We start from the raw sequence: 14,949 nt of genomic DNA, 5'->3' as shown, positions 1-14,949 counted from the left end.
GCTGGCTGGCCCCAGGTCACTTGCATGTGCTGCACAGGGTTCTGAACTACTTCAGTAGAAGCCTAAGGTTTCTTTTAAGAGTCCCTCAGTCCAGGGGCGCCTGGGTGGTTCCGTTGGTTAAGCATCCCACTCTTGATTTCGGCTCAGGTCATGATCTCACAGTTGTGGGTTCGGGCCTTGTTTTCAGGCCTTTATTTCCAGTTAGCTGATTGTAAACGTTAATTACATCCATGAAATATTTTCATTGCAACATCTAGATGAGTGGTTCCACCAAACAGCTGGCAGCATTGCCTCCCTAAGTTGGCACATAAAAGCAACCGTCATAGGCTGAACCATCACATACGCAGTGCTTAACGTGCGCTAGGCATGGCACCAAGTATTTCCATATGCACGTGTGCTTTTCCTCACCAAAATATTTAACGAGAGCATGAACTCTGAATCTCAGAGTAGTTCAAGTGAGTTTCTAGAGTCAGAACTAGAAGCTAAGTGTGTCTGATTGCTCCTGTACCAGACTGCCTTCTAGAATCTTCAGTGTTAATCTAGATTTAAGATTCTAAGAGGAATGAGTGAAGTGACCAAAAGTCACTCAGCCTGTCAGGGCTGGCTCCAGAACTCAGGTCTCTTGGCTCCCGGTCTAGCCTTCTCACCTCAACTATACTGCCCCTCTGTTCCCTGAAGATTCTGCATTTGAAACACTCCATCTCCTGCAGGACTCACTTTCCAGGTAAATAGTGGAGGCATGTTGTGCATCCCTAGGTGGTCCACAAACCCCCAGCAAGGGAAGGAAGCCGTGTGGAAGGATCCAAGCTGTCTTTGCCATGTCCATGAGCAGATGTGCTCAGAGTCAGCATCCTGGAACCACTTTACTGCTGCAACAACTTCGTAATGAGACCCATTCGGGACATCGATATCAGAACCTCTTTGAACTGAGTCTGTAATGGGCCTATCTAGTGACAAATCCATCTTTGTGGCAGTGCATGTTTCAGGGAGATTAAAGGGAATTTGCAGAAAGCACTCCGGAATCTGATGCTCTCTATGCAGGGAAATAAGGCTTTCTCGGGCTGCATTTTGTGAAGCATGCTGCTTACTGGGTCTGCTTACTCTGGGCCTTGCAACATATGGATCAGGGTGGTTTGGCTGCAAGCAACAGAAACCAATGGTAGGCAGCTTAATAAAAATGAAAAGAAATCAAAGGAAAACAAGACAAAAACTAGTTGAGTGGTATTTCTTATGGAATCAAAGTAGAATCTGGAAAAACCAATACCTGAGACCATAATTAACCTGGGCAGCTCTGGGACCCTCTGCAGCAGAAGTTCAGAAGCCTCAGGGCGCCTGAGTGGCTCAGTTAAGCATCCGACTTCGGCTCAGGTCATGATTTCATGGTTTGTGAGTTCGAGCACCACATCAGGTTCTGTGCTGACAGCTCAGAGCCTGGAGCCTGCTTCGGATTCTGTGTTCCGTTCACTCTGCCCCTCCCCTGCTTGTGCTGTCTCTCAAAAATAAATTAAAATGTTAAAAAAAAATCTTTTTCGAAGTTCAGAAGCCTCTAGAGTGCTGCCTGACATTAGTACATGTCAGCTCTTTGGTTTTCAGTCTCTGCATCTCCGTTCAAACTTCCAAGAGTGAGAAACTGATTTGCTCAGCCTGAGTCAAGTGTCTGCCCCTGAACACTGCCCTGGCCGTGTGTTCTGGGAGCTGCTCCTCCACACAGGGACGACGAGAAGGGGAGTCATCTTTGAGCAGGCAGCCTGAGAAGTGGCCACCGTGACTGTGATTATAAAAGTAATAGAGATAGACACACGTGCATTCCTGGATCTCTGTTGTGGATGTGTATGCACGCTTCGCCCATCCCTTTGTGGTTCAGAGCTACTGGCCTCCCACGCTTTTTCCAATTATCTTAACACAATTATCTGCAAATGCAATCTTGGGCTTTTAGCATCCTGAGATATTTGAGACAAGAATGTAAATACCAGGCAGGAAAGATGCGGCCTATTTTGTTCAGTCTGTGTCTCCCAGTGCCTAGCGTGGTGCCTGGCACATAGTGGGTGTGCTCAGTGATTGTTCAATAAGTAGCAACTATCCGTGCTGGGGGGGGGGGGGACCTCCCAACCCCTCCTTCCTGGTAGTTGCAGGGGCTCTGCTACCTGGTGAGTCCAGGGAAATTCTGTAGACCCATGTGTCCCATCCTCAACACCCAGAACCAGTAGATAAGGTATCTAGTTTTCCTGGAGAAAAGGTGACGAGCCTCAGTTCTGCTGATGTCTAATATAGGATTGATATAGAAGAGAATGCTTGGCTGTGGATGAGGGAATCTTTGGTGTTTGAAGCCATGAAGTCATTGTTCAGAGACACAAAGCAGGAGAGGAACGCAGACCAAAGCTGTCTGACTCAGACTACTTGTCCTCCAACTGGCTAAATATAGCTCACCCAGATTCTATCTTGGTGTCACCCTCTATGAGTCTCCCCAGAAATAGTGCCATCGGGACCATATATGATTTGGTATATAGTGAACATAACACAAGCCTAATTATAAAGAATGAACTACAAATGATATTCAGAGCATTCTAAAATGACTTTCTGGTCCATCTCTCAGCCACCTCTACTCAAGGGGACACTGGTGCTACCCCTTAAGCAAGGGTAACTTCTGAGACCTGTCCTTATTCTGACCTCATCATGGATGGATACCAAGCCCTGCCTCATCCTTCTCAAACTGCGGCTCTGTTCTTGCCCCATGCTGGCCCGGGCTAACAGTTACTAAATGGTAGCATGACTTCCCTTTGCAGACCAGTCCCTGCTTACGCATAGACTCAAAGTTGTGTCGAGTGAAGTGACTTTAACAATACGGCGATAAGTTGTATTGCTATGGAACTGCTGCTTCCAGTATTTTGCAAAATGCCTTCCAGTGCCTCGATTCCCCCAAGGAAGACTTCAGAGATAATAAGCAAATAGCCCTTGCTGGCATTGAGACCCGAGAGTCAGTGGTCTGAGCAGGAAGCCAGAATGAAGTACCATAGTTGTGGCCAAAAGGGCTCATAGGAAGACCAAAGCCAGAATAATGATGGTGTCGTGGCAGAATAATGACCTTTTGTTGCTACAAGTCAGCCATGTGCCGAGTGTACCGAACAGCATTTGTATTTATATTACCTCGTTCAGCCTCCACAACAACTCCAGGAGGGAGAGATCATTGCCCCGTTTTAGGGAGGAGGAACTGAGGTAGTAAGAAGCTAAATTACTTGCCTGGTACAAGACCCATCATCTTTCTGTGTCCATTACAAACCTCCTGCTCTTCTCCCCTTCAGAATGGTGGCTATAGAGCTAGGCAATGGCAGACGAATTTAGAAGGGCAGGAGCTGGGTCTCAGGGGAGTCGAGCAGAAGGCCAGGGTCAAAGGTAGGAGTGAGTAAGAGGATGGAGAATGTCCCACCCTTGCATGGAATACCAAAGCTCTATTGTATTGGGTGCTGGCTGCAAGGGGCAGGCCTGGCTAGTTTAAAGGTTCAGGGTCTGGGGGATTCAAGGGGTTGAGGAGTCCAAGAGAGGCGACCCAGAAATGCCCAGGTTGGTGATCACGTCATCAGCTTTACGTCTGACAATGCCATGCGGCCAGTGGCACAGCAGGAGTGTGCGGCCAGCGCAGTGGCTCCTGCAGGCTGAGCTCCAACCCCCCCGTGAGTCCTTGGAGACCTGCCTTCTGCACTTGGCTCAGAGGTGACATTGCTTCTCTGGACTCCTGAGTGGTATTGGACTGGCTGCTTGGCCTCCCCAAGCCTCGGTTTCCCCATCTTTAAACTGAGAGTTTGACTTGGGCTTTCTGTCCTCCACCCCCTTGTGCCAACCCTCTCCCTGTCCTCACGTGGGAAAGGCCTTTGCCTGGTATCATGAAACCCTGTTTCTGCCTGCCCTCTCTTTTCAGGAAGTCTGTCATCCAGCTTGACCTTGCCAGCACCAAGAAAGCGATGATTGTCCCTGCATTCGAGACACTGCGCTACCGGCTGTCTTTCCCCAAGTCCAAAGCGGAGTTGCTGTCAATGCTGGACATGGGGACTCTCTTCACATTCAGGTGAGTTGCCCTCGGTGCCATCCCTCCTGGGGGTGTCCGGGACCTTCTTGGAAACCCAGGCACCAGAGCTGCTGGCCCAGAAGTTTGTTGCTACCTTAAACCATTTAAAGGCCAGAAGAAGCACCACTGGCCCCCACTAGGTCTTTGGAATATTCTTTCTCTTCCCACATGCTGTGTGCTCTGTTTTGCACATGGGTGGTGGACATGATGTGTCCAGATGGAAGGATCAGGTCATCAGGTAGGAAGTTCAGCTTATACTTGATCCCATCTCCTCTCTCTGAATTCTCTCTTTGGTTTGTTTGTTACTTCATTCATCTGGGAAATGGGTTTGTCCTGTTAGCATGATGACTCCTATTCCCCCTTTTCCTTTTCCTGTGAGTGGTCTGGTCTCCAAGGTCCTCAGGCCTAGGATGGGCTCATGTAGCTTCAACAACTAATAGCATCAAGGTGACTGCAGGGTCAGATATAGCAGATGGGGCCACTGACTTTGCTATTGCCCAAGTGACAGGTCTGAACAAGCCTCTCACTTGCCTGACTTTCCAAGTTCCCAAAGTCCTGCAGGAGCATCGCAGGGGAGCTGCCCTGCCACCTGTCCACAGTGCCCAGAGAGCGTGTGCACCTGCACAGGTGGGAAGGGGCTCTGACTCCCAGAAACAGGCTGTAAGTGTAAACAGTAAGTGTAGTGCCCTTGGGGGAAGTACGAGTCCTCCCCGGTCTCGTGACAGAACAGTCTGAAGACAGAGCCACTGCTCCCGTCTCCGATTTTACAGAGAAGCCTCTGCTTTGAACAGTGTAAGAACGGCCAATGCCACCTTGGAGTGAAAAATCATACATTTCCAGGCAACCCGAATTTTACCAAAAAGATTGTAATAGTGGGGCACCTGGGTGGCTCAGTCAGTTCAGTGGCCAATTTCGGCTCAGGCCGTGATCTCACGGTTCATGGGTTCAAGCTTTGCATCGGGTTCTGTTCTTACACCTCAGAGCCTGGAGCCTGCTTCAGACCCTCTGTCCCCGCCTCTCTCTGCCCCTCCCCCACTCATGCTCTGTCTGTCTTTCAAAAATAAATAAACATTAAAAATTTTTTTTAATAAATTTTTAAAAAAGATTGTAATAATAACTTAAGTTTCCATACTACTACTAAGTTACTAGAAGTTTCTAGAAGGTTTTCTCAAACAAGTTTTATTTTGGGAAAGTACCTTCATGAGATAGGTTATTCATTCAACAATTCGGAGATGATCCTTTTACGCATTTTATACAGATAAACTGAGGAGTGGAGGGGACCTGCTCATGCCAGGACTTGAACCCCAACCTTCTTCCTGTATCCAGAATTCTGGAAAGTGATCTGAAATCACTTGATTTAATACCTGCCCCCCAAAACGAAGACTTCTTTCTTCTTGGAGAAAAAATAACCACAACCACCAGTTTTTGAATATATAACTTCTGCCAGACACTGTCATCAGCTCATGGAATCCTCACAACAAATCCATGAGGCAGATAACTGTTATTCCCCTTCTACAGATAAAGAAACTGAGACTCTGAGAGGCTAAATAACTTGCCCAAAGACACATCGCCAGTACGTGGCAGAGCCTGGATTCAGACCAGGTCTTAGGAGCTGCACAGCCAGTGCTTTTAAGTCTAATACCATTGGACTGGGTCCTGAATGTTCCCACCAATCAGTGTCAGAAGATAAAGGTAAACATGGAGGCACTGAGACCAAAATCAGTCTGAGTTTCCTACAGATGCCATAGCCTCATGGCTCCACGCCTGGTACATTTCCAAGGCATCTTTCCTTCCATCCCCATCCCCAGGTGATCTGAGAACTCATTTCAAGGCCATGTCTGTGGTCATGTTTGGCCTGCTGCGTCCGTGATTGCTGCTCTGGCCAACAGCTCACAAGCCACAAGGCCAAGTGCTAAATTATAGACCTTCCCTCCAAGAAATTGCTTCTGTCACCTTCCCTCCAAATGATGACCTGTCAAGCCTCCTTGGACAAGTCGCATCCAACATCCCCTGGAAACTTCCAAGTGCCAACTCTCAAGCCCTATTCCAGATGTAACCGATCAGAGGCTCTGGGGGTGGAACCCAGTGATTGGTTAAAAAAATAGTCTCCTAGGTGATTCTGGTACTCAGCTCAAGTCTAAGTACCACTGCTCAAAGCAGAATGCCCCCAGATCTCTCAGAAGTAGCATCCCACATGCTATATCCAGGAAACCTCTCTCATCTCTGTTTCTTTGGAGGCTACCTGGTGCTGATGGTCCCAGAGAACAGCCTTGAAGTCCAATGTCTACTGGACTCACGGTAGGTTCCTTGAGCGAGTATTCAGGCTGTGATGTGTTTTCATGGCAGGTGAACTGTAATGTCACCCTGTTCTGTGCTGACCAGCCACTCAGTATGCTTATCAGTGTTGCTGCTGAGCTAAGGAAAGCTGCCTTCCCACCCAGGAGTAGAGGACTGAGCCAGCTGCCTCCCTCCCCCATTTCCTCTTTCTCATACAGTAGGCCACGAGTTTATATTCTAAATAAGAAGGCTATTGATGCATTGATATCCCTGGGAGTAAGACCACTGTGAATTGACATTGTAGTTAGGGCAAACAAGGGGAAATAATGAGAATATTTTCATTTTTTGAGGAATTATTACATATCAGGCACTGCTCTGGATACTTTATGTGAATTCACATAGTTGTCAGAAATCTATGAAGTAGGTATTAGCATCTCTGTTTTACCTATAGAAAGAAATGAATCATATTAATTATTATTTATTAATAAATTCACCTAGAGAAAGAAATGAAGGAGCAGAGGAATTCAGTAAGTTTTCTGCACCTGCTAAGTGACAGAATTCAAACCCAGACAGGGAGGCTCTAGAGCCATTGTTTTGTTTTGTTTTGTTTTGTTTTTTTACATTTTTTTTTTAAGTTTATTTATTTTTGAGAGAGAGAGACAGAGTGTGAGCAGGGGAGGGGCAGAGAGAGAAGGAGACACAGAATCTGAAGCAGGCTCCAGGCTCTGAGCTGTCGGCACAGAGCCCGATGCGGGGCTCGAACTCAGGGACTGTGAGATCATGACCTGAGCTGAAGTTGGACGGACGCTCAACCGACTGAGCCACCCAGGCGCCGCTAGAGCCATTGTTTTCAGCCACCTTGTTAAAGTGCCTCTAGGGAAGGAGCATTTATTGAACGCCTGCTGTATGCTAGCACTGTGCCAAGCCCTTTATAAACATTTTCTCATTTCAGTTCCTCAGCAGTCCAACAAGATAGATATTCTTTTCTCCAGTGGATGCAAGAGGCAAGTGAAGCCTCATTTAAATGCTTTGCTGACCGAGGTCCCCAGCTCCTAAGTGGCGGAGGTGGGTTTTAAACCCTGGTGCAGTGGTCCCACTGTGCCATGCTTGAGCCTAGTGCATGTTCACAGCCACCGGTCGTGCTGGGCCGGCTCTGTGCAAGTCTCAGATGTCAAGGCTGCCTGTTGGGCTAGTTCACAGATGGAAAATCAACTCCTTCCCAGCCTGATTTTTTGATTAATCCCGACATCTCGCAGTATCCCTGCTTTTCACACTCTGTTAAGGTGATGTGACTCAGCCTTTCATTTTTCTTCCCATTGTGTGACTGTGGTTTAGGTGGCAGTTGCTGAACTGATAGAGCTGAGGATTCAAGTCCCTGCTCTCTGCCAGCCTGGCCATGTCGCCCCACAACACAGCTTACTGAAAGGCCAGTGCCCGCGCACTGGGGAGTTCCTCAGGCTTCAGGGCAGGCCCAGCCTCCGTCAGGAGGGAGCAGAATAAGTAAGCGGCCGCCTCCCCTGCCAGCAGGGCTCCACTGACCACCCACTCTCACTTAAACCTCACTCGCTTTAGGGGCGCCTGGGTGGCTCAGTGGGTTGAGCATGTGACTTTGGCTCAGATCATGATCTCACGGTTCCTGAGTTCCAGCCCTGCACTGGGCTCTCTGCTCTCAGCGCCAAGCCCGCTTCGGATCCTCTGTCTCCCTCTCTCTCTGCCCCTGCCCCACGCACATGCGTGCTCTCTCCCTCTTGCTCACTCTCTCTCCAAAATAAATACCCATTAAAAAAAAATCTCACATGCTTTAGACCCTCCCTGCGTGGAGGTGGAACCCCCAGACCACGAGCTCTGTTCTCCCTGTAGCTCCCTAAGATGTTACGGTCCTACCCTTCAGTCTCACTTTCATTTTATCTTCTACCGTGTTCTTTGTCCCTAACCCCTTGCTCTTGGGCCAGGTCTGCTGCCTTCACTAGGCTCCCAGCCTCCTGTCATCTCTTTGTAGCTTCCAGAGGCAGATTCCTGCCCTACTGTCTGCCCTCTGTCTTAGGTACCCCTCAGGTTTTTAGGTTACTCGTTAGTTAGTTATTCAACTTAGTGTCTGATTATTGACTCTCTGTGTGTATAGACCAGAGAGTGTGGGTAAGAATGACACGGAAGAGAGATAACCTAGCATAGTGGTTCAGGGTCCTGGCCCTTGAGCCAGGCTGTCTAGGATTGAATCCCAGCCCATCCTTATTATTTGTAACTTGGTATTAAGTTATACCAATTTAAAGCTATAGATACAGTATTTACAATATAACTGGTATGTAGTAAGTGCTTAATAACTATTAGCTTGTTAGGATTGTTGTTATATAGTTGTATTCATTTGCTATATAACAAGTTGCTACAAATTTAGAAGCTTTAAACAATACAAATTTGTTCCCTCACAGTCCCTGAGGGTGAGAGATTGGGGCATGGAATGTCTGGATTCCATGTAGGGTCTCACTGGGCTGAAATCAAAGTGAGGGCAAGACTACAGTTCTCCTGAACTCTGGGCTCATGGACTTCCTTTCCTTGCACTTGGAAGGCCACGGTCACCATTTCCCTGCTGGCTCTTTGCCATGTGGCCCCCACAGGTAGCCCACACATGGCTCTTCACTCTCTTCCAAACTCAGATCTAAAAGTTCACATGATTTGGCCAGACCCACCCCAGGAATCCCCCTTTTAATTAGTCCAAAATCAACTGATTGCTCAATTTAATTACATCTATGAGGATTCTACAAGGATCCCTTTTGCCATATGATGTAACATACTCACAGGAGTGACACGGTCACAGGTTCAGCCTCAGGGGGGAGAATGTTGTATGAGGGCAGGGGCACCGTGTTCTCTGGTAGGATCAACCAGCATCCACTCACCTGCAGTTCATTCCATATAAATGATACACGAACTCACCGACCCCTTCATTGTGAGAGTCTTGGCGTTAGTGAAAGATGTACATAACAGACTGGGTTAGTTTCCTAAGGCTGCCATAACAAAATTGTACAAAGCGGGCAGCCCAACATGGCAGAAGTTTATTCTCTTGCAGTTGTGGAAGCCAGAAATCCAAAATCAAGGTGTTGGCAGGTTCATTCTTCCTCCAAAGGCTCTAGGGAAGAATCCTTCTTTGCCTCTTTCCAGCTCCTGGTGGAGGCTGGCCAACTCTGATGTCCCTTGGCTTGTGGGAGCATCACTTCCATCTCTGCCTCCACCTGTCCATGGCATCCTCCCAGTGTGTGTCTCAGTGTCCACATTTGCCTCTTCTTATAAAGATACCAGTGGTTGGATTAGAGCCCACCCTATTCCACCATGATCTCATCTTGATATATCTGCAAAGACCCTCTTTCCAAATAGGTCCCATTCACAGGTACTGAAAGTTAGAGCTTGAACATCTTTTGGGGGGGGACACAGTGCAACCCACAAGGACCGTATCTGCATAAACCTTTCCTTCCTTCCTTTTGCCCAATGGCTTTTCTCTGTGTGACCTAGGTACCACGTCTGGACAAAAGGCCATGCTCCCACAAACTTCGCCAAGTGGCGGACTGCCACCACGCCTTACCGTGTTGAGTGGGAAGCTGATTTCGAGCCATATGTTGTTGTGAGAAGGGACTGCCCTGAGTATGACCGGAGGTTTGTGGGCTTTGGATGGAACAAGGTGGCTCATATCATGGAACTGGATGCACAGGTGAGACAATGGACTGTCATGGCTGTGAGGAAAGAAGCAGCCTAGACTTCAGGGCTGAAAGGGGACCTTGGAGGTGAGAAAGCAGAGCCCAAGAGGGAACAAGACATGGCCTAGGACCAGAAGTGAGAAAATGGCAGTGCTAATTCTTAGGGCTGTCGATTTCCAAACCTTCTTTCTCTACATTTGGGTGAGAGTTCGATTCCTGACCAGGACCCAGGCAAGTGTGAGTGTCTTGTGACAAAACATTCCACCCCCCCATCCTTACCCAATTTAATGATGAGGATGAAAAATCGTCACTTAGCGTTAGAGCCATATAAGTGGCCCAAAGCATTTTAGGAGTTCCATATGAGTGACACAAGGCTTGAGGCTGAGGGGCAGCTCATTATTGTACGTTATAACTATAAGTGATGGTCTTTAGACTGTATTTAGTTGTGAAAACACTTTCATTCATTCAATAATATTTATTAAACACCTGCTTCAGAAGAAATCAGTAGAATTCCAACAGGTTAAACCAGGAGTCTGCAAACTTATTCCACAAAGGACCAGATAGAAAATTTGGGGACTTTAGGGGCACCTGGGTGGCTCAGTCGGTTAAGCGTCCGACTTCAGCTCGGGTCATGATCTCACATTTTGTGAGTTCAAGCCCCGCATCGGGCTCTGTGCTGACAGCTCAGAGCCTGAAGCGTGCTTCAGATTCTGTGTCTCCCCCTCTCTCTGCCCTTCCCATGCTTATGCTGTGTCTCTCAATAATAAATAAACATTAAAAAAAATTTTTTTTGAATTGGGGGGCTTTGTGGGGCCTACAGGTCTCCTTCTCAACGACTTAACTCTGCCTTTGTCATTCAGTGGTAGGCAGTATCTAAACCAGTGAGTGTGGCTGTGTTCCAATAAAACTTTATTTATAAAAACATGCAGCAAGCCGGACATGTTGCAGTTCATCAGCCCCCGTGTTAAACAAACAAAAGTAAAGTTGATCTGGTTAAGTTAGGAGAAGGATTCCTGGGCCTCTCAACTCCACCTTTTTCTCTTTGTGTCTATTCTCCAAGGCACCTGTTCATGGAGCACAATGCACATACTTCTCAACAGGAGCACCAAATTCATAAAAAAAAAAGCAAGGTTGGATATGCTCAGTGCTGCCTGGCCTGAGAATCACCTGGAGAATTTTCCAACAGCTTGTTATATTTGAGAGCAGTCCCAAGTGGTTTTAATAAGTATCTAGGGTTGCAAACCACCTGTGTAGATGGAAGGCTGTAGAATAGTGTCCATATTTAACAACAGAAGCATGACTGATAGTATTCATTTTGTCATTGATACTTGGAGGTAGTCTAGTGCTACTCACAGACAGAAATGTTTAGTCTGCCTCAGCTTCTGCTTGAACAAAAAGAAAAGTACTATTTTTGTATCCAGCAGTGTGGTGAGGTGAACTGGTTCAAATAAAATTAATTTTTCCAGCACTAAAACCTGGGCTTTGTTTGTTTTAGGCAATTTTGGTGGGATTCTTGAGCATTTCTTGCTTATTTCCCTTTTTTGCCAGTAGCACAGCCAATTTTGCCCTTTCCAGTGATTGAAGGAAATAATGAGGTCATACCTGACAGGTAATCCAGCCACACCTACTGGGGCTAATGGGATCGGTGAGCTGCTTTGTCCCTGTAGGAGATGTCGCAACAGCTAAGCTCTGACAGTTCTTGCATTTTCTTTTCAGGAATTTTTCTTACTCCTCCTTACCATCACCTGTCATTTCTTGCTGCGGTCAGTGTTCTTCCATCTGTAACAGATGCCTTTCTCCATTTTTTTTTAATGTTTATATATTTTTGAGAGAGAAAGAGAGACAGAGAGAGTGAGAGGCAGAGAGAGAGGGAGACACAGAATCCGAAGGAGGCTCCAGGCTCTAAGCTATCAGTACAGAGCCAGAAGCAGGGCTTGAATTTGTGAACCACAGATCATGATCTGAGCCGAAGTCAGACGCTTAACTGACTGAGCCACCAGGCGCCCCTACCTTTCTCCATTCTGATTTTCCCTCTCATAGTTTATTCTGATCTGTTCTGGGCCGGGAAACTAGATGATCAAAGCCTATCAGACATTATGTCCAAAACCAGAATACACAGAGTCTGAGTGAAGGTGCACCGGATTCTCCTTTGTTACACATTCTAAATTTATGTCACTCATTTGGGCTGTTTGGAGACATTTTATTTTTGGTCTGAGTTTCTATCTGTATTCTGCCAAGCAGAGGCCCCTGTATGGCGATGTGATGTGTAAGAAGGATAGGTAGGCAAGAGCTTTGTTCCTAATGAGCGTTCCATGAAAGCTCATGGAATCTATGAGATTCCATTGGGATCTTTTTTTTTTATTATTCCTTTTTTGTCCCCTCTTGTGTACTAGTATGTTAGTCTGTCAAACCTCATCAAGCCCTATGAGAAATCACATAAACAGACATCATTTAATTGAGCAACAGAGTCTCTCGTGGCTTATGTCATTCTAGAACAACCACGTGGGCATGTACTCACATTTATCAAGAATCTTTCATGGGCCATGAGCTCTGCCCAGCATCATCCACACATTATTAGTCATCTTTCAAGGTAGGTATTATTACTTTTACTTTATAGATGAGAAAACTAAGGCATAGAGAAGCCAAGAAGTTTGTCCAGAGTCAGGGAAACAGGCCTGCTCTGTCCCTCTCCAGTATGGCAGGCTTTCCATGGCCCCACCCTCCTTGCTGACATCATTCCCCACTTCATTCAGTCACTTTGTCATTTGGTCATGCACTTGGGCATTCATCATGCATTCTGAAGGGTTCTTGCAAGCGCTCTCACACTACTCTTGTTTTCCAGGAATATGAATTCATCGTGCTGCCCAATGCCTACATGATCCACATGCCTCACGCCCCCAGCTTTGACATCACCAAGTTCCGGTCCAACAAGCAATACCGCATCTGTCTCAAAACCCTGAAGGAAGAGTTTCAGCAGGACATGTCCCGCCGCTACGGCTTTGCCGCCCTCAAATATCTCACGGCTGAGAACAACAGCTAGCACCAGGAAACCCACCCCTAGGGAGAGACCTATTCTGCAGGGGAAAAGCCACTTTGCTATTTGGGGCCCAGCCTTCAAACTCAAAATTTGAGCAATGCTTTTTTGGTTTGTTTTTATTTGTCTCTTTGGCCCAACAAAGCCACCCACACTACAGAGATCTGGGACAAGGATCCAGCCAGCTCCTCTCTGCTCCACAATCTGGCATTCCCAGAATGTGGAAGAGTAGCTCATCGACACAGTCTCTTCAAGAACGGGACACAGGGGTGTTAGAGGGAGCAAAGGGGTTATCCTACTAAAAAGCCACAAAACCGAGCTGGTCTTTAGGGATGTTCTTGTTGCTTTTTAAGAAAGGGAAGTCAGGGTGCTGGGGGTTAGCGATCCCAGAAAATAAAGGCAAAACTGTCTTTTTGTCCAGAGGAAACTTTCTTTTGTGTCCTGCAATCTAGCTGTGTATCCAAGGTAGGGGCCATCCAATGATCTGAACCAACTATGTGGAAAGACCCAGTGGGGACATTATACCTGGTGGGACCTGGAGGTGGGGTGGGTTGGTTCTTTATCCTCAAGGTCGCTCTTGTTTTGCTTTGATTTGTTTTCCTTTGAGGGGATTTTGTTTGTTTGTTTGTTTTTGGTCTGGGAATCCAAAATTGAAAACTTGATCTTTTAAGTCTCTGAAAGAGAATCAGCTGCATCAACCAACATCCCCTTATGAGCAGTGGCCCAGCAAGGAGGACAAGAGTCTTCAGCCAATATTTAAACATGGGCAGCCCTCTTCAGGATTCTCACTGAGGCCCCCGTGACCTTGAATTCCCTACTCTCCAGAATCCAGGGGCTAAGACGGGGACTGTGGAAATAGGAAGACCATCCCGTCTACAACCAGTCACATTTTCTATTGGCAGTGACCGCTTCCTGAAGAAAGGGCTCTGAAGGGGCTGCTTTGGTGCACATGAAAGGTACGAACCTCCCAGGCCTTCAGAAGAACTGTAATAGTTCACACATGCCCAATTCCGAAGATTCACGTGTCCCTTTGGAGACCTTGAGGAAGAATGTGTTGGGTTCCTCCGACTCCGTGCTGCTTCGCTGCGGGTGGGAGGAGGTCACAGCCTGGGGCTCCCTCTGGGACCTGTCCAGAGGGCAGGCAAGCACCTTTACCATTACAAGGATTGAGGAGACGCTGGACTTTTTACCCATTTTCTTGAATCTTCAATATTAATGTTGTGTTTACATTGATGAGAACAAAAGTCCACGCCCTCCTCTAGGCTGGGCTGTTTGTATTGAGTTGCAATGTGACCAGCGAACGCTGCATTCAATAAACGAAAGTACGGACTGTGTCTCCCCCGCTCCCTCCCTCCACTCCTGTAAGAAGCTGCAGAGGGTAGCTCCAGGGTAGAGAGCAAGATCGATAAACAGCAACTTTACACTTTGTGTTCTCCCGTTTTGTTTTTCTCACCATTTGAACCTTAACCTTGTTTTCTCCTTTTCTGAGGTTAGATCTCACCACACCCTCTGACCCTCAAAGTGTCTTCAGAGTCTCCGTCCAGCTTCTGTCTCGGCACGGAAGCCAGATGTTTTATATCTCAGACGCTAGCACGTTAAAACCTGGTCGTCAGTAGCAGAGTGAGCCTCTAAGACTCTGTCCTGGTGGCCATGTGACACCCCACCGCAATCTGACCTATGAGACCCTTCCATGTGTTATATGCCCAAGGGGAGATTTCACTCAGGTTGATTTTTAAAAACTTAGGAAAACAATTAGTAAGACTCACCCTCAGATACGGATAAGTTTGTGTGTAGGCATATGTGTATGTCTGTCATGGTATTACATACATATAGCATATAGGTAGCATGCATATCACAATATATGAATACTGTAAAAAGTAGACTATCACAAAAGT

General features: G+C 47.0%; 1 protein-coding gene across 1 annotated transcript in view; it reads left to right on the top strand.

The window, feature by feature from the left end:
• LARGE1 (LARGE xylosyl- and glucuronyltransferase 1) overlaps positions 1–14,480 on the top strand; it is a 538,109-nt gene extending 523,629 nt beyond the window's left edge. Inside the window, exons 13-15 of the mRNA XM_042993134.1 lie at positions 3,914–4,060; positions 9,839–10,034; positions 12,863–14,480. Coding sequence (XP_042849068.1) covers positions 3,914–4,060; positions 9,839–10,034; positions 12,863–13,060 — 541 coding nt within the window. The 3' untranslated portion in view covers positions 13,061–14,480. The remainder of the gene's footprint in view (positions 1–3,913; positions 4,061–9,838; positions 10,035–12,862) is intronic.
• Positions 14,481–14,949: the final 469 nt, after the last annotated feature.

The sequence above is a fragment of the Panthera tigris genome, chromosome B4, assembly GCF_018350195.1.
Source record: "Panthera tigris isolate Pti1 chromosome B4, P.tigris_Pti1_mat1.1, whole genome shotgun sequence".
Taxonomy (NCBI): Eukaryota; Metazoa; Chordata; class Mammalia; order Carnivora; family Felidae; genus Panthera; species Panthera tigris.
Note: the sequence above shows the minus strand (reverse complement) of the source record. Positions and strands in the feature narration are given on the sequence as shown.